Below are 21519 nucleotides of genomic sequence, written 5' to 3'. Positions count from 1 at the left end.
TCCTGATGAAGCACCCCCAGACTGGTTGAAAACCAAAGTTGCTCTTCCTTGGAAAATCTTTGTGGACACCCAGGTGGAGATTCAAATTTCCAAGTTGGGGCCAGGCGCAGTGGCTCACGCCTGTAATCCCAACACTTTGGGAGGCCGAGGCAGGCAGATCACCTGAGGCCAGGAGTTCGAGATCAGCCTGGCCAACATGGTGAGACCCTGTCTCTACTAAAATTGCAAAAATTAGCCGGGGAGTGGTGGCAGGTGACTCTAATCCCAGCTACTCGGGAGGCTGAGGGAAGAGAATCGCTTGAACCCGGGTGGCAGAGATTGTAGTGAGCTGAGATCGTCCCATTGCACTCCAGTCTGGGCGACAGAGTGAGACTCTGTCTCAAAAACAAACAAACAAGAAAACAACAAATAAAACCCAACAACTAAAAAAGGCAAAAAAAAAAAAAAAAAAAAAAATTACCAACCTCGATGCTGCCACCTTCAGGCCGCTGGGGGTTACAACCTCCTCTCCAGCTCCCCTCTGAACCTGTGCTATTCTTCTGAGTCCCATTCACTCCCACAACTGTCTCATTCATTCACTGGTGCACTCAGTCTCCAACCACACTTACATCATGTCAGGCTCACCAGCCGATGGAGAGAAAAAGCATCCTCTGTGGGTCTGAAAAACATGCCTGAGTCTTGATGGTGGGTCTTGTTTTCATTTCCTCCCCATCACAGCGCCCCCAGGGCCATGAAGAGGCCGTGGCCTGGGCTCAGAGATCCAGCTCTCCTCAGGGTGGGCCTGGCAGTTGCTGACTTCAGGGAGAGCGGGAGGCCTCACAACTGAAATAGGAGACCTGCCCTGGGTCCTTAGCATGTGCAAGGACAGGGTTCCTTGTAGAATCTGCTCATTTCATCTGTGTTCATAGCATTTGTCATTTTCCACATGCGGACATCCATTCCTAGAAAGCTGAAGAAGCTTGCACAGGAATATTCAGCCACAATATCAGCTGACTTCCATATCTGAATGCATGATCTCTAGATCCCGGCCATTACAATAACATTTGGGCCACTTCTATCCCCATCCTGGGCAGGCCTGAGTCTGTTGGCCAGATGCCTGCAGCAGGGGTGAGTCAGGAGGGCCCAGGTGTGCACAAAAGCCCCTCCTCCTGTCACCTGGCTGTCCTGCTTGGGGCTCTCCTGCCAGCCTCCTTCTACCTTCCTCCTGTTCCCCCAGTCACTGGCCCAGGTCACCTGGCCTCGGGGTGGTGCTGCCAGGGCCTTCCCAGAGGCCTCCTCCCAGGACTAACCTGGGCTCCTGCCCCCAGCCCTGTACATGGGAGGCTCTTCTCACACACAGATCCTGGGACACGCCAAGCTCTGCCCCTCCCAAATCTGAGAACTGCCCACCCTTGTGTGTCTGTTGTCCTCCAAACTACCCTCCACATGGCCCCTCCTGCACAGAGGCTCTAGTGCATCAGGCCAGAACCTTCTAGGCTCCTGTGTCCCTGCTCAGTCACAGAGGTGGCTGCCCTCCCATGACTCTGTCCTGAAGCAGAAACAGGCCCTGGGCTTTGTCCAGGCCTCCTCCTCTTTCCCACAGCCTCAGGACCCTCGGGATTGATGATCACCAGGTGCAGGTGATCCCAACATGAAGACTGTACGGAGTGGGAGGTCTGTGCCGATTTTTCTCATTCAATAGGGAATGGACTGAGTGGCTGGGGCCTGAGTGGCACTCAAGATCTCTGCCCACTCCTCATCCCAGGCTAAAGCCCTCCCTTGCAGCCAAGGGCCACTGGGCCCATCACCTCCCTCTGGCTTCTGCCCACAGATCTAGATGTTTCCATGGTGACTGAGACGAGGATACACTCGGGTTGCCGCTTTGAGGATGGCTGCAGTCACCATCCAGGGACAGGGCAGAGATGCGCGTGCAGCCATGGATTTGGGTGTAGCTGGCCACAGATGGGTGTGCAGCAAAGTGAGCCCCACGCATGCGTAGACCCTCCCTTGGCTTCTGCTCTCCATGGAAACACAATTGATCATTTGATCACTGATCACGGTAGGCCACTAGGGCTTTCTTTTCTTTCTTTTTTTTCCCAGAAGTCATAAAGGGATATAGAATATACTTTATTCTATATGTATTCTATATATTCCTCATGCTTTTAGTGGAGAGGCAAAGAAGGTCTGCCCCGGACTGGGAAGCAGCTGCGCCCTGGACGGAGAGGGGCGGGGACTCCTTGGCGCAGGCTGAAGGAGGGCAGGTGTCGCTGGCGGAGGCAGTGACGGGGGGACACAGCCGCCACTGAATATCCCTGTGCAAGTTTCTTCGCTTTCCTGTGCATCAGTGCTTACACTGGGGTAATAATAAATGGTGTGTTAAAAAATTAAATGAGGCGGTCAAGAAGGAACCGCGTCCTGGCCCGCGCGGAGCCCGGGGTGGAGGGTAAGGGTTGGCCAGAGGGGGCCGCTGTCAGGCCACGAGCCCGGGGCGGGACGAAGCGGAGCCACAGCAGGCACAGGCTACCCGGGTCCCAGCCTGGGGTGGGGCGGGGAAGGGCGGGACGGGGCGGGATAGGGCGGAGCATCCCTCCAAACATGGGCAGGCATAGGCTCCCCTGGATCCCGGGGCGGGGCGGGACGGGACGGGGCCGAGCACACTCAATCACTAGCTGGCATGCGAGGGCCGAAGTGATTCATCCGCTGGTCTCCACATCGACTGCGCGTTGTGTCCCGGGCGCTCTTGTTCTACAATGGCAGCGGCCGCCAGCCCCGCGATCCTTCCGCGCCTCGCGATTCTTCCGTACCTGCTATTCGACTGGTCCGAGACGGGGCGGGCCGGTGAGTTCGGGGATGGAGCCTAAGCGGGGCGGGGGCTAAACCTGGGGGGGTGTGGACTGCAGCGGGTTTCAGAGGAGGGAAGGCTTCTAGAAGGACCGGCGCTATCTCCCCGGACTGCCCCCACGCTCAGTTCCGATTCGCTGCTCTTTTTCGCCAGGTCCGCTTCCTGCGGCTGCTGCTTGCCCTGCAGGGCAGGAGGGGGGTCAAAGAAGGCGAAAAAAGAACCGCAAGAGGGTGGAAGGGCCAAAAAGCTGCAGAGGGCGAGGTGGGGAGGGGATCCCTGGTGCAACCCCGCAGCCCCACTCGTCCTCGGGAAGGAGAAACCAGAGCCCCCGGAACCCGAGCTGGGGTCAAGACAGGGGTGACGCCAGCGTCATATAGAATAGTCACTAAGCAGACAGGAGTCAGCAAACCCTTTCTAGAAAGGAAAGGCTGAAGGCAGTTTGGTCCTCGCCTACCATGGGTTCTCTGTCTCTGTGTCAAGTCCTGTCCCTTTGTAGAGCAACAGCAGGCAATGGCAACCTGCAAATAAAAGAGAAACCTGAAATGGACCCGGTCCTAGGTTGCAGACTCCAGATGAGGGCACATGCTGTGTCCTGGCAATTGCTGCCCCATCCCCTAGGGTGTCATCTCTAAGTTGTGTAAGTTGAAGAGTCACAAGTGTGTCCTACCCTGCCTGTGGCTTCTGGGAGGTGTGGATGTGATGAATGTGAGGGGGAGTCCCATGGTTCGGGGCCTACTGCTCCCCTCCTTTGTTGCTGAGTAGCATTAACGGTCCTCAGGGGCCATTCAGGGACCCTCCCTGAAGCCTCAGGTGTGACCTGAGGGTGGGGGGGTGTAGCCATGTGGTGTCCTGGGGATCAGAGCCAACTGCTTGTGCAGCTTCTTGGTTCCCTGTGGCCCTGCTCCTGCCCATCCCAGGAGACCCACCTGTGTCTTCTCACTGTGGGGCCTATCTTCCTAATGACCTAAAGGGTGAGGAGCACACCCTGTGATGGGCAGCTCTGAGGCTGTGTGGTCACTGCCCTCCCATAGCTGGAGGCCCATCTCCACAGGGGCCCAGGACCACAGCAGGAGCCACTTTTAAATGAGGGGATTTCATTGCTGTGAGTGGCACAGCTTTGCTTCTGAGCACTAGGGGACCCTGTTGTGATTCTGTGGTTGGGAATAGCCATGAAATCCACATAGCACCTTTTCCAACCACACATGCCTCTGGGATCTTAGGGAGTCCAGGGTCAAATAGCTGTAGTGGCAGGTCCAGCCACACCCCTCATCACAGGGTGTTTATGGCTGCATCCCAGCTACAAGAGCAGAGTTCAGTAGTGACAGGGGAGGTCATATGACCAGCACAACCTATAATAGTTACTACATTAACTACAAACACTATCCATTCCCGGTAGAAATCCAGGAAATGTGAAATTACCGTTGAATGGGTCTATGAACCCAGCACATCCCTCTAAGCTGGACCTGACACAGATGTCCATCTGTTACTTTGCCCCAAATGCACCTCATGAGTAACAGGGGAGCAAGTTAATGCTTCACATCCCTGGGAAGAGCTCGGATCACACACTGTGTCCACTAGGAGTGTCTGAGTATTTGCTGTTTCATGGTGTACGGTTACCAGAGTGACTACCCATCTGGCTCTCTGGGGGAGGCTGAAGGAGTCATTGCAATTGCTGTGGGGTTGAAGGAGCCCACCAGGGGCTCTGGGCTCTCCTTCTAGTAATGGACTCTGGGTCTGAGATGTGGCTCAGTTCTTAAAGCTGGGCAAGGGAGCTCAGTTATTTCCCGGGGTGACAACTTTCAGCCTCCTGGTCATCCATCCTTGCATTTTGTCTTTGTGGTAATTATTTAAATCTAGTAGTATCCGGGTGGAGTCTCCATCTCTTTTGGATCTTGGACCCTTTTGTTCTATGAGCCATGGGCATAGCTTTGTAAGACTGAGATCCCCAGCTAGCATTGTGACTTCTCTAATTATTTCCATCATTGCACCCTCCTTCCTGCTGACAGTTGACGGCCTCCACTTGAGATCTGTTATTTCAGGATTTTCCATCCCCGTTACTACCGGGAGCCCATTTCAGGAAGAGCATCTCCTACCCCTGACCCTGGGCTTCAGCAACAGGCATCCCTGAGCTTCTTGACAGTCTGCTGCCTTCTCCTGGGGCCTTCTTTATATGCTAGGTAAACAGGAGTCTTCCAGGCTTCCCCTAAGCACAGAGGGTGAACATTGTTGTGGATTTTCATACTGCAGTCACTCTGGCATGGGCACTTCTCTTAGTCTTTTGTTCCTTCCTGTACAACCTGCCACGTAAGACCTGGGTTTTCTGTTTCATGCGGTGTGGGTCATTCCTTTTTCCAAGGTTCCAAGGGCAACCTACTAGCAGATGACCACATTCCAGGGAACTTACCATGTCTTGTTACCCATAATAAATGAACTCATCCTTATCCAATGTTGACTACATCGTACCCACTGCACCATGCTCCAACATCCTCAGGGTGCCCTCCCATACTCTCCCGACTCTTGCAGTCCACCTGGGCTGCTCCTGCAGATCCTGCCATCTAAGTCCTTCTTCCTGTAGTGGGCCTGCCACCTCCCTGGCAGGGTCCTGTGCTGATGGATGTGAGTATAGGCCTGGGCAGAGTGGGGAGATGGACATGTTAGCGACCCATGGTTCCTCCACAGGCAGAGACCACCGTCCAGGAAGAGAAATCCATGCTCTGCCAGCCCAGCCCTTCAGGAAACCCTCTTGCTGTCACAGTGTTTGGGGTCTTTCCCCCACCCCAACTCTCTCTGGTGTTTTTTCTTTTTTTCCATAGACACTCACTCTCTCTGGTATAACTTCACCATCATTCATTTGCCCAGACATGGGCAACAGTGGTGTGAGGTCCAGAGCCAGGTGGATCAGAAGAATTTTCTCTCCTATGACTGTGGAAGTGACAAGGTCTTATCTATGGGTCACCTAGAAGAGCAGCTGGATGCCACAGATGCCTGGGGAAAACAATTGGAAATGCTGAGAGAGGTGGGGCAGAGGCTCAGACTGGAACTGGCTGACACTGAGCTGGAGGATTTCACACCCAGTGGTGAGTGAAAGAGACCAAGGACAGAAGGGAGCAGACTGTGGGCTCAGGGGCTGTGCTGTGTGTGGGGAGAAGAAATTAGACATGGGACCTCCATGAAGCCCAGCAGCAAGGGCAGGACTTGGAGGAGACAACAGGACCAGATGAGAATGGTCTCAGCATAGGAGGATGTGGGACAGGGAAGAGAATTTGTAAAGACCAGGGCTGATCTCTTTCTGATTGGGGCAGGACCCCTCACGCTGCAGGCCAGAATGTCTTGTGAGTGTGAAGCCGATGGATGCATCCGTGGATCTTGGCAGTTCAGCTTCGATGGACAGAAGTTCCTCCTCTTCGACTCAAACAACAGAAAGTGGACAGTGGTTCACGCTGGAGCCAGGTGGATGAAAGAGAAGTGGGAGAAGGACAGCGGACTGACCACCTTCTTCAAGATGGTCTCAATGGGAGACTGCAAGAGCTGGCTTAGGGACTTCCTGATGCACAGGAAGAAGAGGCTGGAACCCACAGGTAACTGACAGGGGAGCACATTGGAGATGCCATCGAGTTACACCCTTGTCTGTCAGTGTCTGAGTATGGTGGGTGTGGGTGTATGGGTGTGAGTGGGTGTGAGTCTATGTGTGTGTGAGTGTGAGTGTGTGTTTGAGTGAGTGTAAGAACATGAACCCCTCATGGGGGCCTCCTCCTTGGGGTGCCTATGCTCTCCCTCCTGACTCCTCTTCCTCACTGCACTTGCTTTTGCTCCACTCACTGCGGATTTCTCACCAGCCTCGAAACTGTGGGCGTCATTGTGTTTCTAGACCTTTCTCCTTAGATTTTCCTCCTCCTAGGCATTACTTTTCCTTTCCTCTCCCTTGGTCTGTTTCTGGAAATCCATCAAAACCACCTCGAATGGCAGCCCCGAGACTCTCCTGTCCCGAGCCCTGGGGCATCACATCCTCTTCCGCCACAGCAGGAGGGTGGGCTATGCTGTCACCTTGCTTCCCTCAGCAGCTGTGTGAGCTCCCTGAGGACAGGGGACACCCCCTCTCCCTTCCGACTCCCAGGACCTGTCACAGCGGCTGCCCCACAGCAGGGGAGACAAATCCTCTGCCTTCCCGGATGACCTGGGGTAGCAGGAGCTAAGGAGCCATCTCCTCAGATTTGGGGCATGGACAAGAGTTGTCACTTTTGTGTTTCCCTTTCAGCACCACCCACCGTGGCCCCAGGCTTAGCTCAACCCAAAGCCATAGCCACCACCCTCAGTCCCTGGAGCTTCCTCATCATCCTCTGCTTCATCCTCCCTGGCATCTGAGGAGAGTCATTTAGAGTGACAGGTACTGTGGGCAAAACTGTGAGGGGAACGAGAGACAGATGGGTGAGGTGGGAGGAAGGGAAAGGAGAATTTCCAGAGCCCCACCTCTCCCCATGGCCGGGACCTTCTCGTTCTGACATGAGACAGGTGAATGAGACCTGGTGTCGCCTGTTGGCAATGATCTGGGCAGCTCAACCTTGAGTTCTGATGGATTCTCACCGTCAGGGCCAGAGGGAAAGGGAGGGACCCATATCAAGGCTCAGGGCCTGTTGAGTTCAAGAGGGTTTAGACAGTTCAGGCCTATTTCACAGCAGGTTTCTATCTGGGAAGGGTAGTGGTGTGTGGCCTGCAGGCAGCAGGAACTCAGGCATGGGCAGTCTGCACAGTAGGAGAGGAGTAGCATGGCCACTTCACCAAGGATGTCAAGGGAAGGGGTGTCCCTGGAGGAGGCTAAGAAGAGAGAAACCTGGGGGAATCCCAGGACGAGGGGTCTGTGAGGGCCTTGGCCCACCCAGTTCCTAAGGCTGCATTCCCAGAGACAGCACCTTGAGTCCCAGCAGTTAAGGTGGAAGGTGAAGAGTAGAGCGTGTCCAGGATGAGCTTTAGGAAATGGCCGAGCCCCTTGGACCCATGGGATTCCTGGCTGGGCCCTGGGGCGATGCCACTGCCATTCTGCCTCCTGCACACTCCAGATCCTGAGCCAGCTGATGGCCCTGCCTGGAGCAGAGTGGACTCAGATAGGGCGCCTGAGCGCTGCTAGAGGTCCGTGGTCATCACTGAGCTTGGCCAGGAATGAATGGGGCGGGGCAGGGACAGTCTCATTCAGAGCTATGGGTGCAGCTCCCAGGGTGAGGAGAGGCTGAGAGCGAAGGAGAAAGAAGGTTTGCCTACAAACCCACCCAAGGCCAGGGAACATGGATCCAGAGACCTCTCTTTGGACAGGGCTCCCCCAGGTCCTCTAGACCCTTCTATGAAAAGGAGGAGCAGGCCCTGAGTGAGGGTGCAGACCCCTCATTACCAGCCTCAGTTCTGAGCCCCTATGGGCTGTAACAGGACCTGGGCTGCCTCTGTGGTGTGGTAAAGGAGGGTGGAGGTTGGGAAAGGCTGCACAGCCAGGGGTAGGGTTGGAGGGAAAAACATGTTCCTTATCTGGGGGAGAAGCTCCGAAATGGGGAGGGCCTGGGAGGGATCACCCAGGAGAACAGACCCAGGTTTTTCTCAGCCACTTAAACAAACACTTCATCTTTCCTCAAGGTAGAAGATGATATCAAGAAGCCTCTGTTAGCCTGGTCTGGTTCCTGCTCTCCCTTCAGGGAGGCCGCCTGTCTACTCACCACTGTGCCTTTCTGGAAAGCAGGAGTTCAAGCCTTAGCAAGCCCACAGGCCCCCAGCAGATGATGAGGACATTGTCGACTCAACATCTCAGGCCACTCATTACCTTCGCTCATGATCCCAGCAGCCATTTTTCTTAACACCTTCTGCCACTTTCTCTCGGTGCTAATGGATGGAATTTCTGCACAAGTTTTAACTGAACAAGAAATCCCAGCAAAAGGCATTTTCTTTCTACTTCTTTGATTGTGGAAAAGCAGACATTCCTCTGAAGCATGACCTTATTCTTCGAAACGGTATTGCTAGTAAAATAGCATGCAGGACTTCAGACCTCAGGGATCCTTTCCATGCACTGACCAAGAATTGTATTAATCCTTTTTATCATTATAGTTTTTTTACATTTTCTCATTCTGTCAACCATATTGGAGTGAAGTGGCATAGTCATCACTCACTGTAATCTCCAACTCCTGGGCTCAAGTGATCCTCTAGACTCAGCCTCTAGAGTAGCTGGGACTACAGGCGCATGCCACCATGCCTGGCAAATTGTTTTATATTTAGGTAGAGATTGGGTCTTCCTATGTTGCGCAGGTAATAAAACTGTGAAAATCCTGGAATATAAGCTAACAAATACCAATGTCGACATAGGGCGTGGCAAAGATTTCATGAAGAAGACACTAAAAACAATTGTAACAAAAACAAAAATTGACAAATGGGACCTCATTAAACTAAAGAGCTTCTTCACAGAAAAAGAAACTAGCAACACAGTAAACAGACAGCCTGTAGAATGGGGAAACTATTTGCAAACTCTGCATCTGACAAAGGTCCAATATCCAGAATCTACAAAGTACTTAAACAATTCGACAAGCAAGAAGAAAAAACCCAATTAAAAAATGTGCAAAGACATGAACAGACACTTTTCAAAAGAAGACATACAAGTGGCCAACGAACGTGAAAAAATGTTCAATATCACTAATCATCAGATAAGTGCAAATCAAAACTGCAATGAGTTACGATCTCTTACCAGTCACAAAGTTGGAGATGGTGGTGAGGCTGCAGAGGAAAAGAAACAGACACTGTTGGTGGGAAAGCAAACTTGTTCAGCCGCTATGGAAAGCAGTTTGGAGATTTCTCCAAGAACTTAAAATATAACTACCATTCAAGCCTGCAGTCCCACTACTCGGGATATATCCACAGGAAAAGAATTCATTTTATCCAAAAGACACCTGCACCAATATGTTCATTACAGTGCTATTCTTACTAGCAAGGACACAGAATCAACCTAAGTGCCCAGCAACAGTGAATTGAATGAAAAAAAATGTGTTACATAAACACCATGGAAATCTATGCAGCCACGAAACACAGCAAAATCATGTCCTTTTCAGCAACATGGATGGAACTAGAGGCTATTACCCTAAGCAACCTAATGTAAGAACAGAAAACCACATACTGCATGTTCCCATTGGAAAGTGGCAGCTACACATTGAATTCACATGAACCAGAGGCACTGGAGATCACTAGACAGGTGAGACAGGAGGGGCACCTGGGCTGAAAAACCACCTGTTGGGTACCATGCTTACTGTTTGAGTGATGAGATCATTGGGACACCAAGCCTCAGCCTCCCAAAATCTACCCATGTAACAAACCTGTATGTGTACCCTTTAATCTATAATAAAGATTAAAATTAAAGATTCGTAAGTAAAATAAAATGACATAGAGCCCTCCAAAAAATGGGGTTAACTGAGTGGAACGAGAGAACTTTGCACTATGAACGCTAACCCAGATCAAAAACTAAACTCTAGTCATTTAAAATAATCGTAAGTTGTATATGATGATAATTGTATAAAAGTTATACGTGAAAGTGCCAAACACTAAAATTAAACACTGTATAATGAAATTATACAAGATTTCCATTTCCATCTTGTTCTTTATACCCTTACTTTTTTTTTTTCTTTTCTTTTTTGCCAGTTTCAAGTGACATTTTTTTTGTTTATCCTCAGGAAATCCTTGCTGTCAGCCTTCTCCTTCTACACCCACCCCCTCCTTTTCCACTGTCCACATCAGCTCTTCCTCTGGTCTGGGACTGTGGCATTCTTGGCACTGAAGGCATAAGAGCTGCATTCAGCCTCAGGAGAGACGAGGATACAGGGCAGGTTGTGGAGGTGGTCTCACCATTGGAGGGGAACCTAACAGCTTAGGCCCTCTATCACAGATGGCTGTGTTTCTCCACCAGGTTAGCTACAACCAAGCCAACCTTGCCCCTTTCCTCATTGTTTTTTTTCTAATTCTTCCCAACTCGTACTTGAAAATTTATATTCTCCCTCCTAATATTTCTTTGTACTTCTTGTCTTCACAATATATCCTGATTTATTGTGCCCAGAAAACAGTGGACTCACCATGTCCGTGACAGCTGCAAGGCCACAGTCTCCACTCACTGGAGGGGCACGCTGGGCTTGGAGCCCCTCAAAAGCCCCTGCCCCAGAGAACTCTATTTGACTAGTCTGGGACTCACTGGAAAAGCCCCATTCATTGGGTTTGTCATTATTTGACCTGCTGAGGTCTCTCTCTAGGGGAAAAGCCAGATCCTCAGACCACTGGCTAAAAGCAATCATTCCAACTGTACAACCTCACCGTTTGCATGTGGGACAAACAAGAGCCTAGTGGGGGAAATTGAGAGAAAGATTTGGGGAATAAGATGTGCATAGGGGCTGGCACATGCCCAGGAAGCACCTGAGAAGGCCACATCTCTGACCTTTGGCTGACCTGGATGTTGTGTGCAGGCAGGAAGTGGAGCTGCAGTGGTGACATCAGCTGCTCGCCTGAGTGCGGCAGGGGCAGGAGTGCACCACACACACAAAGCCCTCTGCACTGGGGAGAGACTCACCGGCTCAAGGCATTGACGCAAACCTCTGTCCAACCTCACCTAACTGAGCAGAGACTTCAGGGTCCACCTGTGACAGGGAATACAGATGTTATAAGATCCATTCAGGAAAGTCACTAAACAAGCAGCAGCAACACACCTTGAAGAGAGGGGACATCTGATTCTCAGAGATGCCACGTTGTATTCTTGTAAACGTTCAGTTTCATCTCAAAAAACATAAGATGTGCAAAGAAGCAGGGAAGGATCCCCAGACACAAACAAGGAACCAGCCCTTGGAACTGTCCCCAAGGAAGCCCAGCCATTGGCCTTAGTGAGTTACTCAATGTCACTCCGAGGCGATGGCAGTCAAGGGGAGACTGTGTGGAGGAGGCTGTCCAGCTTCCTCATTTCCATGGAGGACTCAACAGATGTGGTGCTAGAGACTGAATGTCTATGTCCCCCCAAACCTAATCCCCAATGTGTACTAGGAGGGGGAAGTTTGATAGGTCATTAGGTTTTGAGAGAAAAGCTTTCAAGAATGGGGTTGGAGGGCCAGGCATGGTGGGGTCATACCTGTAATCCCAACATTTTGAGAGCCTGAGACCAGAAGATCACTTGAGGTCAGGAGTTCAAGACCAGCTTGGCCAACAAGGTGAAACCCTGTTTTTGCTAAAAATACAAAAATTAGCCATGGTATGGTGGCAGGCACCTGTAATCCCAGCTACTTGGTAGGCCAAGGCAGGAGAATCACTTGAACCCAGGAGGTGGAGGTTGCAGTGAGGCAAGATCGCGCCATTGCACTCCAACCTGGGCAACAAGAGGGAAACTTTGTCAAGGAAGGAAAGGGAAGGGAATGGGAAAGGGAAATGGAAACTGAAAGGGAAGGTAAGGGAAGGGAGAAGGAAGGAAGGAAGTTAGGAAAAGAAGGAAGGAAGGAAAAGGATATAAAAGGAAGGAAAAGAAAGAGAAAAGAAAAAAGAAAACATGGAAGTAAATCCTTGTGACGTTGGGTTTGGCTAAGGCTGCTTAAGTACTGTATGCCAAAGCACTAGTGACGAAAGAAAAATACTAATTTGACTTATTCCAATGGTAAAACTTCTGTGCTTATAAAAGAATGCCATTTAGAAAGTGAAAAGACAGCTTACAGCATGGAGAAAAAATGTGCAAATTATATATCTGGTAAGGGACTGGTATCCTGAATCTATAAAGCACTCTTACAACTCAATATTGTAAAGATAAATAATGCAATATAAATATGTGGAAAGGATTTGAATGGACATTTCTCCAGAGAAGTATACATTGGTCACTAAGCCCATGAAAACAGGCTCAATACTAACAGCCATGAGGGAAACGTAAATCACACCCACAAGGAGATGCCACCTCACAGCCAGTAGGAAGGCTGTCATCATAATCACAGTGAGGACATGGAGAGACTGGATCCTTCACCCCTTCCAGGGGCAGAGCGAAGAGAGATGGAGTCGGGGTGGAGTGTGGGTGAGAGTGTGGTCTGCAGGGCTGTGATGGTGAATACTAGGTGTCCAGTGTGGATGGTCACCATACCATGGACTGCCAGCGGAGCTAGAGGAGAGCAGGCGGGAGAGGGTGGTGTGACTCTGCGGGTGGAGCTCTCTGGCTTCTCTTTGCCTTCCCTGAGAGTTCTTGCTTCCTTCCTCCTTGGACATCAGACTCCGGGTTCTTTGGCCTTCGGGCTCTGGGACTTGCACCAGCAGTTTCCGACTTTCGGGGTCTCTGGGACCTTTGGCAGGGGCTGAAGCCTGCCCTGTGGGCTTTTCTGGTTTTGAGGCTTTCTGACTTGCACTGGCCTCTGCTGGCTTGTCTCCTCCCCAGCTTGCAGACGGTCTACCATTGGACTTTGTCTTGAAATCGTGTGCACCAATTTTCCCTAATAAATTCCCGTTCATATATATACCTATATCCCGTTGGGGCCGTCCCTCTGGAGAACCCTGACTAACTGGGGGTGGGAGGTTGTCCCTGTGTCACCCTTTCCCCATTTTTGGGGCGAGGGTTTCTTCTGGTTCTCGTGCCACCTGTTTCTCCTTCCCTTTTTCCCGTCCTCTCTCTGAACGTACTTTTCCACACGTTCTGGGCTCAGGGCGTCCAACCTGGAAGGGGCCTCAGCCCAGCGGAAGAACCAGGGACCCTGTACTGCAGGCGACGGGGTGGGGAAGGGGACGACTAGAAGCTCCTGGCCCGACCCGTGGACCTTAAGGACCAAGTGGATCACGGGCGCCACCCACCAGCACCGTCAAAGCAAGCAGGAGGGGGATCCGCGTGGGAGCCGCTCTGTTGGAGCCCCAAGGACCCCAGCTGGAAGGTGACGTCTCCGCAGGAGCCAGGTGTAAAGTCCTCCCAGCCCCCCGCACCAGGCTGTGGGAGGAAACCAGCAGTCACCTCTGATTTCCCCTCATCTCAAGCCCCAAGAAAAAAACTTATCCCTGCCACGATGGGCTAGTCCTCCCACGTCTTCCAAAGGCGTTTCTGCCCGCAGTGACCCGCCCGGGGCCAGTCCCTCCCGGTGGGACATCCGCGGCAGCCGGGCGCCCCCTGTGAGGCATCAGGCTAGTGGAGGCCCCAGCCTAGTAGTTCATCTACCTGAAGAGATAAAAGATCTTTACAGGAGAACTACAAAACACTGCTAAAAAAAAAAAAAAAAAAAAAAAAAAAAAAAAAATCAGACACAACACAAATGAATGGAAAAAAATATTTCATGCTCATGGGTTGGAAGAATCAATATAGCTAAAATGGCCATACTTCCCAAAACAATGTATAGATGCAAAGGTATCACTATCAAAATACCAATATTGTTTTTCACAGAATTAAAACAATCTATTCTAAAATTTATTTGGAACCAAAAGGAAAAAAAAAGTTCAAGCTGTCAAAACAATCCTGAGCAAAAAGGACATGTGGAGCTCGCATGGTTCCAACCCTCAGCCTAAAGTCTAGCCCAGAATAGATCAGCCTAAGCCCAGCCAAACCAAAGGTCCGGGAGAGAAAAGCAAATGCTAACTGTCTGTGACATTGACCTTCAAAGGGGCCTGTCACGTTATGTGGGTCATCCCAGCAACAATGAAGATATTTCTGTATCAGTCAGTCAGTAAATAATTATTGACAATGTGCTAGAAAGGTGGAGTGATTTGAGTAGATTTTCTCCCTATTCTCATAGAGATTACTTTCTAGAGGGGAAGACAGATGATGGATGAATAAATATAAATTATTCTATCACGTTGGTGCAGCGGTAATCTCGGTTTTTGCCATTAAAAGTAATGGCAATAAAAAGCAGGGAGGAGCCGGTGCTGCAGTTCATTAAAAGTAATGGCAAAAACTGTGATGACTTTGCACCAACCTGATAGAATGATTACGAGTGTGCAAAACACTGCAATGGGAAAGTTCCAAGAGCTAGAATAGCATCTAGCTTCCTGGAGTCAGGAGACAGGGGTTGGCAACCTAACCAAGGTTAAGTCCAAGTGATGGGGGCAGGCAGGGAGTGGTATTTCAGTGGAGACTCCAAAGATAAATGGTAATTAGAAAAGTGAACCCAGACGATGAGAGAGGGAAGTGTTTCAGGCACAGAGAATAGCGTGTGCAAAGGCCTATGTGGGGAGGATGTCGTGTGTTCATCGACCTGAGGGGTGCTCTGCAGGCTGGAACTGAGCAGGCTGAGAGGAGGATGGGGAGCCGGGGAAAGGCACCCCACGCAGAGGGCACAGCAGAGGCAGAGGCCTGGAGTCGGGCCTGAGCCTGTGTGGTTTGAAGAACTGACAGAGGCCTTTCTGGCAGGAAAGAGAGCAGGGCCGTGCTGGGCACTGTGGGCTGTGGATGGGAGCTGGCATTTATGCTCGAGTGATGGGAACGTGTTAGAAGATTTTAAGGAGGGCAGTAATATTTGGGGATAATGTGTATTCTGGGAATCTCAACAAACTAAATTCATAGTTTGAATGTTCATAAGACTTCTGCACAGGCAGAGAGAAATAAGATCATTTCTACAGCTGTGACATAAGATCATATTAAAAAATATTACTAAGTTTTTAAAGGTCATTTCAAATGGTGGATTTCTATCTTATATTTGAACACAAGTAGATTGCAAGGTTGGGGAAAGCAGAAAAGTTTCCTGACCTGTGTGAACGTAAAAGAAATATCAATCTGAAAGCAAAACATTTATTCATTTACATCCTCTGCAGTTTTCTTGACTGCTGAATTTCATAAGAAGGGATTGTTCATGAGGGTCATGGAGCTGGGGACCTGGGGAGGAGCTGGTGTTCTCCTAGTTTGAGGGTCGTGGAGCTGAAGACTCAGGGAGGAGCTGGTGCTGCTGTTCTAGTTTGAGTATCATGGAACTGGAGCACCGGGAAAGAACCCACTGATGTATTAGGGTAATGGATCTGGAGATCCGGATGGAGCTGGTGCTGCTGTTCTAGTTTGAGGGTTGAGGAGCTGGAGACCCAGGGAGGAGCTGATGCTACTGCTGTTCAAATCTGAGGGTAATGGAGCTGGAGCCTTGGGGAAGAGTGTTGCTGCCTTTCAGGTCTGAGAGTCATTGAACTGGGGCTCCAGGGAGGAGCTTGTGCTCCCGTTGTAGTTTGAGGGTCATAGAGCTGGAGACCCAGGGAGGAGCTGGTGATGCTGTTTTAGTTTGAGGGTTGTGGAGCTAAAGATCTGGGGAGGAGCTGATGCTGCTGTTCAAGTCTGAGGGTCCTGGAGCTGGAGGCCTGGGGAGGAGCTGGTGCTGTTGTTCTAGTTTGAGGGACATGGAGCTGGAAACCTGGGGAGGAGCCGGTGTTGATCTTCTTTGAGGGTCATGGAGCTGGAGATCCGAGGAGGAGCCGGTGTTGTTCTAGTTTGAGGGTCGTGGAGCCGGAGACCCGGGGAGGAGCTGGTACTGTTGTTCTGGTTTGAGTGTCGTGAAGCTGGAGACCTGGGGAGGAGCCAGTTTCGTTCTAATTTGAGAGTCGTGGAGCTGGAGACCCGGGGAGCAGCCGCTGTTTTTTTAGTTTGAGGGTCGTGAAGCTGCAGACCTAGGGAGGAGCGCTGTTGTTCTAGTTTAAGGATCGTGGAGCTGGAAACTCAGGGAGGAGCCGGTGTTGTTCTAGTTTTCAGGGCGTGGACCTGGAGACCTGGGGATGAGTGGTATTGTTCTTGTTTTAAGGTCATGGAGCTGGAGACCCAAGGAGGAGCCATTGTTTTTTTAGTTTTAGGGTCATGGAGCTGGAGACCCAAGGAGGAGCTGGTATTGTTCCAGTTATAGAGTCGTGGAGCTGAAGACTCGAGGAGGAGCTTGTGTTGTACTAATTTGAACGTTGTGGGCTGGAGACCCTGGGAGGAGCTGTGTTGCCCTTGTTTGAGGGTTGTGGAGCTGCAGACCCAGGGAGGAGCAGTGTTGTTCTAGTTTGAGGATCATAGAGCTGGAGAATCAGGGAGGACCTGGTGTTGTTCTAGTTTGAGGATTGTGGAGCTGGAGACCTGGGGAGGAGCTGGTGCTGTTGTAGTGTGAGGTGCATGGAGTAGAGACCCAGAAATCAGCATTATTGTTTTAGTTTGAGAGTCATGGAGCTGGAGACTCAAGGAGGAGCTGGTGTTGCTGTTTAAATTTTAGTGTTGTGGAACTGGAGAACCGGGGACGAGTTGGTGCTGCTGTTCTAGTGTGAGGGTCATGGAGCTGGAGACCTGGTGAGGAGCTGGTGCTTCTGTTGTTTAATTCAAAGGGTGGTGGAGCTGTAGACCAAGGGAGGGGCCGGTGTTTTTCTAGTTTGAGGCTTGTGGAGCTGGAGACTCAGGGAGGAGCCGGTGCTTCTGTTCTAGTGTGAGGATTGTGGAGGTGAAGACCCAGGGAGGAACTTTGTTGTTCTAGTTTGAGGGTTGTGGAGCTTGAGACCCAGGAGGAGCTGGTGCTGCTGTGGTTTCAGGTTGAGGGTCATGGAGCTGGAGACCTAGGGAGGAGCTGTGCTGTTGTTCAATTCTGGGGGTCGTGGAGCTGGAGGGCGGGGAGGAGCTAGTTCTGGTGTTCTAGTGTGAGGATCATGGAGCTGTAGACCCAGGCAGGAGCCAGTGCTGCTGTGTAGTTTGAGGATCGTGGAGCTGGAGACCTAGGGAGGAGCTGGTGCTACCACCATTTAAGTCAGAGGGTCATGGATCTGGAGGTTTGGAGGAGGAGTCCATGCTGCTGTTCAACTGTGGGTAGGATCCAGTGCTTCAGTTGAAGTCTGAGGGTTTGGGAGCTGGAGATCCAGGAAGGAGCCGATGCTGTTCTATTTTAAGGGTCGTGGAGCTGGAGACCCTAGGGAGAGGCTGGTGCTGCTGTTGTAGTTTGAGGGTCATGGAGCTGGAGACCCGGGTAGGAGCCGGTGCTGCTGCTGTTCATGTTTGAGGGTTGTATAGCTGGAAACCCAGGGAGAAGCCAGTACTATCGCTTTTAAAGTTTGAAGGTCATGGAGCCTGAGACCTGGGGAGGAGCCAGTGCTGCTCTTCAAAGGGCTCCTCCTCGGATCTCCATTTCCACGACCTTCACACTAGAACAGCAGCAGCAGTTCCTCCCCTGGTCTCCAGCTCCATGACCCTCACACTAGCAGCACCGGCTGCACTTTGGGTCTCCAGATCCACCACCCTCAAACTAGAACGGCAGCAGCAGCTCCTCCCCGAGTCTCCAGCTCCACAAGCCTCAAACTAGAACAGCAGCACTGGCTCCTCCCTGGGTCTCCAGCTCTATGACCCTCAGACTTGAGGAGCTGGAGACTCAGGGAGGAGCCAGTGCTGCTATTCTACTTTGAGGGTTGTGGAGCTGGAGACCCAATGTGCATCTGCAGCTGCTCTTCTAGTTTGAGGGTCTTGGAGCTGGAGCCTTTGTGAGGACCTGGTGCTGCCTTTCAAATCTGAGAGTCGTTAATCTAGAGATCCAGGGAGGAACCGGTGTTGCTGTTGTAGTCTGAGGGTTGTGGAGCTGGAGACCAAGGTAGGTGCTGATGCTGCTGCAATTCAAGTTTGAGGGTGGTGAAGCTAGAGACCCAAGGAGGAGTCAGTGCTGCTGTTCCTGTCTGAGGGTTGTGGAGCTGGAGACCCGGGGAGAGGCTCATGCTGCTGTTCTAGTTTGAGGGTCATGGAGCTGGAGATCCGGGGAAGAGCTGTTGCTGCCGTTCAAATCTGTGGGTCCTGGAGCTGGAGCCCTGGGGAGGAGCCGGTGCTGCCATTCATGTCTTAGGGTCATGGAGCTGGAAACCTAGGGAGAAGGCAGTGCTGCTGTTCTAGTTTAAGGATCGTGGAGCTGAAGACCCAGACAGGAGCTGGTGCTACCGCTGTTTAAATCTGAAGGAAGGTCGTGGAGCTGGAGCCTTGGGGAGGTACCGGTGCTGCCTCTCAAGTCTGAGAGTCATTGAGCTGGAGATCCAGGGAGGAGCCGGTGCTGCTGTCATAGTTTGAGGATCGTGGAGCTGGAGATGGGAGGAGCTGGTGCTGCAGTTCAAGTTTGATGGCTGTGGAGCTGGAGACCTAGGGAGGAGCTGGTGCTACCACTGTGTAAGTCTGAGGGTCGTGGAGCTGGTGGCCCTGGGGAGGAGCAAGTGCTACAGTTGAGGGTCTACAGTTTTGAGGGTCAGGGAGCCGGAGACCCAGGGAGTAGCTGGTGCTGCTGTTTTAGTTTGAGGGTCTTGAAGCTGGAGCCTTGGGGAGGAGCCAGTGCTGCCTCTCAAGTCTGAGAATCATTGAGCTGGAGGGAAGCTGGCGCTGCTGTTGTAGTTTGAGGATCGTGGAGCTGTAGACCCGGGGAGGAGCTGGTTCCGCAGTTGAAGTTTGAGGGTCGGGGAGCTGGGGAGCTGGAGATCTTGGGAGGAGCCAGTGCTGCTGTTTAAGTCTGAGGGTCGTGGAGCTAAACATGGAGCCAAATTTGGGGAAGTAGAGAGAGAGAGTCACAGGACGCCACTTGAAACTTTAGATGTAGCTGTACCCCAAGCAAGTTAAGCTTGGGAACTTCTCAATTCTAGTGATTAATACATTCTTTTTCCTCTTACACACTTTGGATTTGTTTTCTGTCTCATGAGACGGAAAGACAATGATTAATACCCTTAAGAATTGAAAAGCTTAAAAAAACTAAATGATGTTGGTAATAATAATAATAATAATAATAGGAATTAAACCATCATTATCCTGACTGACAGAGACGAAATTACACACACACACTATATATATTTTCAATGTTAGTAAAATAAAAAATGAATTGAAAAATAGACCCAAGCAAAGCTATAAAATCTTCTTTCATGGAGACGCAATGGAGGACAGAGATTAATCTGAGAGCTGCTGTTAATGGAGAAACTGAGAATTTACCATTTTTCCTGTGAGGTTTTGGTGCAGAATGATATTCTGTGAGTTCTGGCAGCTGAGTCACTTTGCACAGCCTGGTGATGCAGTTGGTGTCACAGAAGGACCCTGTCCCAGCTGATCCTGCCTCTCTGCTATGATGAGTGTGGCCTCTTATGCCCGACAACTGACTGTGTCTTGAGAGGAGACCAGGCCCATGAGCACAATGGTATCCATGGTGAGGTTCCATGGATGGAACACCATGGGTGTTCCTGATGTTCCTTCCTGATGTGTATCTGCCAACTTGCTATTTAATGGATCTTTTTTATAATTGCCTTCTAAACATTGAACAGAAGTAAGTATTTATACAATATGGGTAGAATATCGACACGTTGGACACACAGGACCTCCACCAAGTTTAGGAAATAGAATCTGAAGAGACTTAACTTTGGATGCTCCCTGGAGGCCCCTCCTGAATCCCAGTCCCTTCCCTTGTACAGAGGGAATCACTTTCTGCTTTAGTCTTTATTATTCCCATACTTTTCTTCTTAGTACATTTCTTTCACCATGTATGTGTACATCCCTAAACAATATGCCATCTAGTTTTTGAACTTTCTGTTGTCTTTTTGAGACAGGGTCTTGCTCTGTTGCCTCAGCTGCAGTTTTTGAACTTTGATGTGAAGGAATTCTTTTGTGTGGCTGCAGTGGGTCTGAGCATTTGCTTGATGTCTATTTTTGTCCTCCATTCTCTTCCTGAGACCCACCCACATTGACGTGATTCATTTTCATTGCTGCATGATCTTGATCTTCCGTGGTATGAGGGGAACATGGGAAATGTCTTCATTTTCCTGTTGATGAGTGTTTGGCCAGGTTGGGGCCCTTAGGGCTGTGTTGCTAGAACGTTCTTGAGCATTTCTTTTGTACAGAAGTGCAAGTTTCTTCTGGTCTGTAGCTTTCAATTTTTAAAACTTCATCCCTGGTAAGACATGTAATTTTCCTCATAACCCGCAACACACATCCTTTCATATACAAGTATACTAAAAAAAAAAAACAAATTCACAACCATTCTTAGAAGGGGCTGAGTGTTCTTGTTGCTCTCCGTTCTCCCCAACCCTTGCATTTATTGGATTGTGGGGTTTTTGCCAGTCTAGTGGGTGTCACGTGATACCTCATCTTGTTAGGCTGAAACCCTCTTCATGTTTTTATTGGCCATTCCTTCACATTTCCTCTTCTGTGAAGGGCTGGTTCAACTCTTTTGCCCATTTTCCCTTCAGTTGTCTGAATTTTTGCCTTTTTCTTTTATTATTATTATTTGAGATGGAGTCTCACTCTGTTGCTCAGGCTGGAGTGCAATGGCATGATCTTGGCTCACTGCCACCTCCGCCCTCCTGGTTCTAGTGATTCTCCTGCCTCAGCCTCCAGATTAGCTGGAATTACGGGTGCATGTCAAACTCTCCCTTCTGGCTGGCAGCCTGTGCATCACTCACTCTTCATTTCTAGACCACCAGGAATTCAAGCCTTAGCAAATCCAGAGGCCTCCAGCAGATCAGGATGACCCCATAGACTCAGCATCTCAGGAGCCTTAATCCCTTTGGCAATAATCCTATTGCTGGAATTTCTTAAAATGCTTTGCCATTTTCTCTTGTGCTACCTGATGGAAGAATTCCTGCACTTAAAGTTTTAACTTATTGAAGAAGAAATCTCAACCAAAAGAACATTTTCTGTCATCTTCTTTGGTTGTGGAAAAACAGATGCTTCTCTAAACCATGATTTTGTTCTTCTAAAGCATTGCCACTGAAATACCATGGCCGACTTCAGAACACCAGGGATTCTTTTCATGTCGTGAATC

The 21519-nt window shown here is 50.4% G+C and overlaps 1 protein-coding gene and 1 long non-coding RNA gene across 3 annotated transcripts; one reads left to right on the top strand and one right to left on the bottom strand.

Annotated features, from left to right (window-relative positions):
- Nucleotides 1-2085: 2085 nt before the first annotated feature.
- On the bottom strand, nt 2086-19895 carry LOC107975358 (uncharacterized). Its single transcript, XR_001718840.4, has 4 exons — nt 19698-19895; nt 11394-11460; nt 3276-3339; nt 2086-3001 (listed from the first exon to the last, which is right to left on the bottom strand). It is a non-coding gene; the product is annotated as an uncharacterized LOC107975358 (long non-coding RNA).
- ULBP3 (UL16 binding protein 3) lies at nt 2730-8738 on the top strand. Of its 2 annotated transcripts, none has more exons than XM_016956468.4 (5): nt 2730-2817; nt 5635-5898; nt 6124-6399; nt 7077-7205; nt 8442-8738. In XM_016956468.4, exons 1-4 carry the CDS (start codon nt 2730-2732, stop codon nt 7181-7183), a joined length of 735 nt encoding a protein of 244 aa, XP_016811957.1. In that variant the 3' UTR covers nt 7184-7205; nt 8442-8738. The 2 variants fall into 2 exon arrangements, with proteins under 2 accessions (XP_016811957.1, XP_009450504.2); XM_009452229.5 differs by having other exon boundaries at nt 8438-8738.
- Nucleotides 19896-21519: the final 1624 nt, after the last annotated feature.

This window comes from Pan troglodytes, chromosome 5, assembly GCF_028858775.2.
Source record: "Pan troglodytes isolate AG18354 chromosome 5, NHGRI_mPanTro3-v2.0_pri, whole genome shotgun sequence".
Taxonomy (NCBI): Eukaryota; Metazoa; Chordata; class Mammalia; order Primates; family Hominidae; genus Pan; species Pan troglodytes.
The sequence above is the reverse complement of the archived record's forward strand: the minus strand, read 5'-3'. Positions and strand labels throughout refer to the sequence as shown.

What these genes read in the sequence shown, in the direction of transcription:
- ULBP3 (XM_016956468.4), top strand. Translation starts at nt 2,730, where the DNA reads ATGGCAGCGGCCGCCAGCCCCGCGATCCTTCCGCGCCTCGCGATTCTT. An exon ending in GTCCGAGACGGGGCGGGCCG is followed by an intron (nt 2,818 to 5,634) that starts GTGAGTTCGGGG and finishes TTTTTTCCATAG; the next exon opens with ACACTCACTCTCTCTGGTAT. An exon ending in GAAGAGGCTGGAACCCACAG is followed by an intron (nt 6,400 to 7,076) that starts GTAACTGACAGG and finishes TTTCCCTTTCAG; the next exon opens with CACCACCCACCGTGGCCCCA.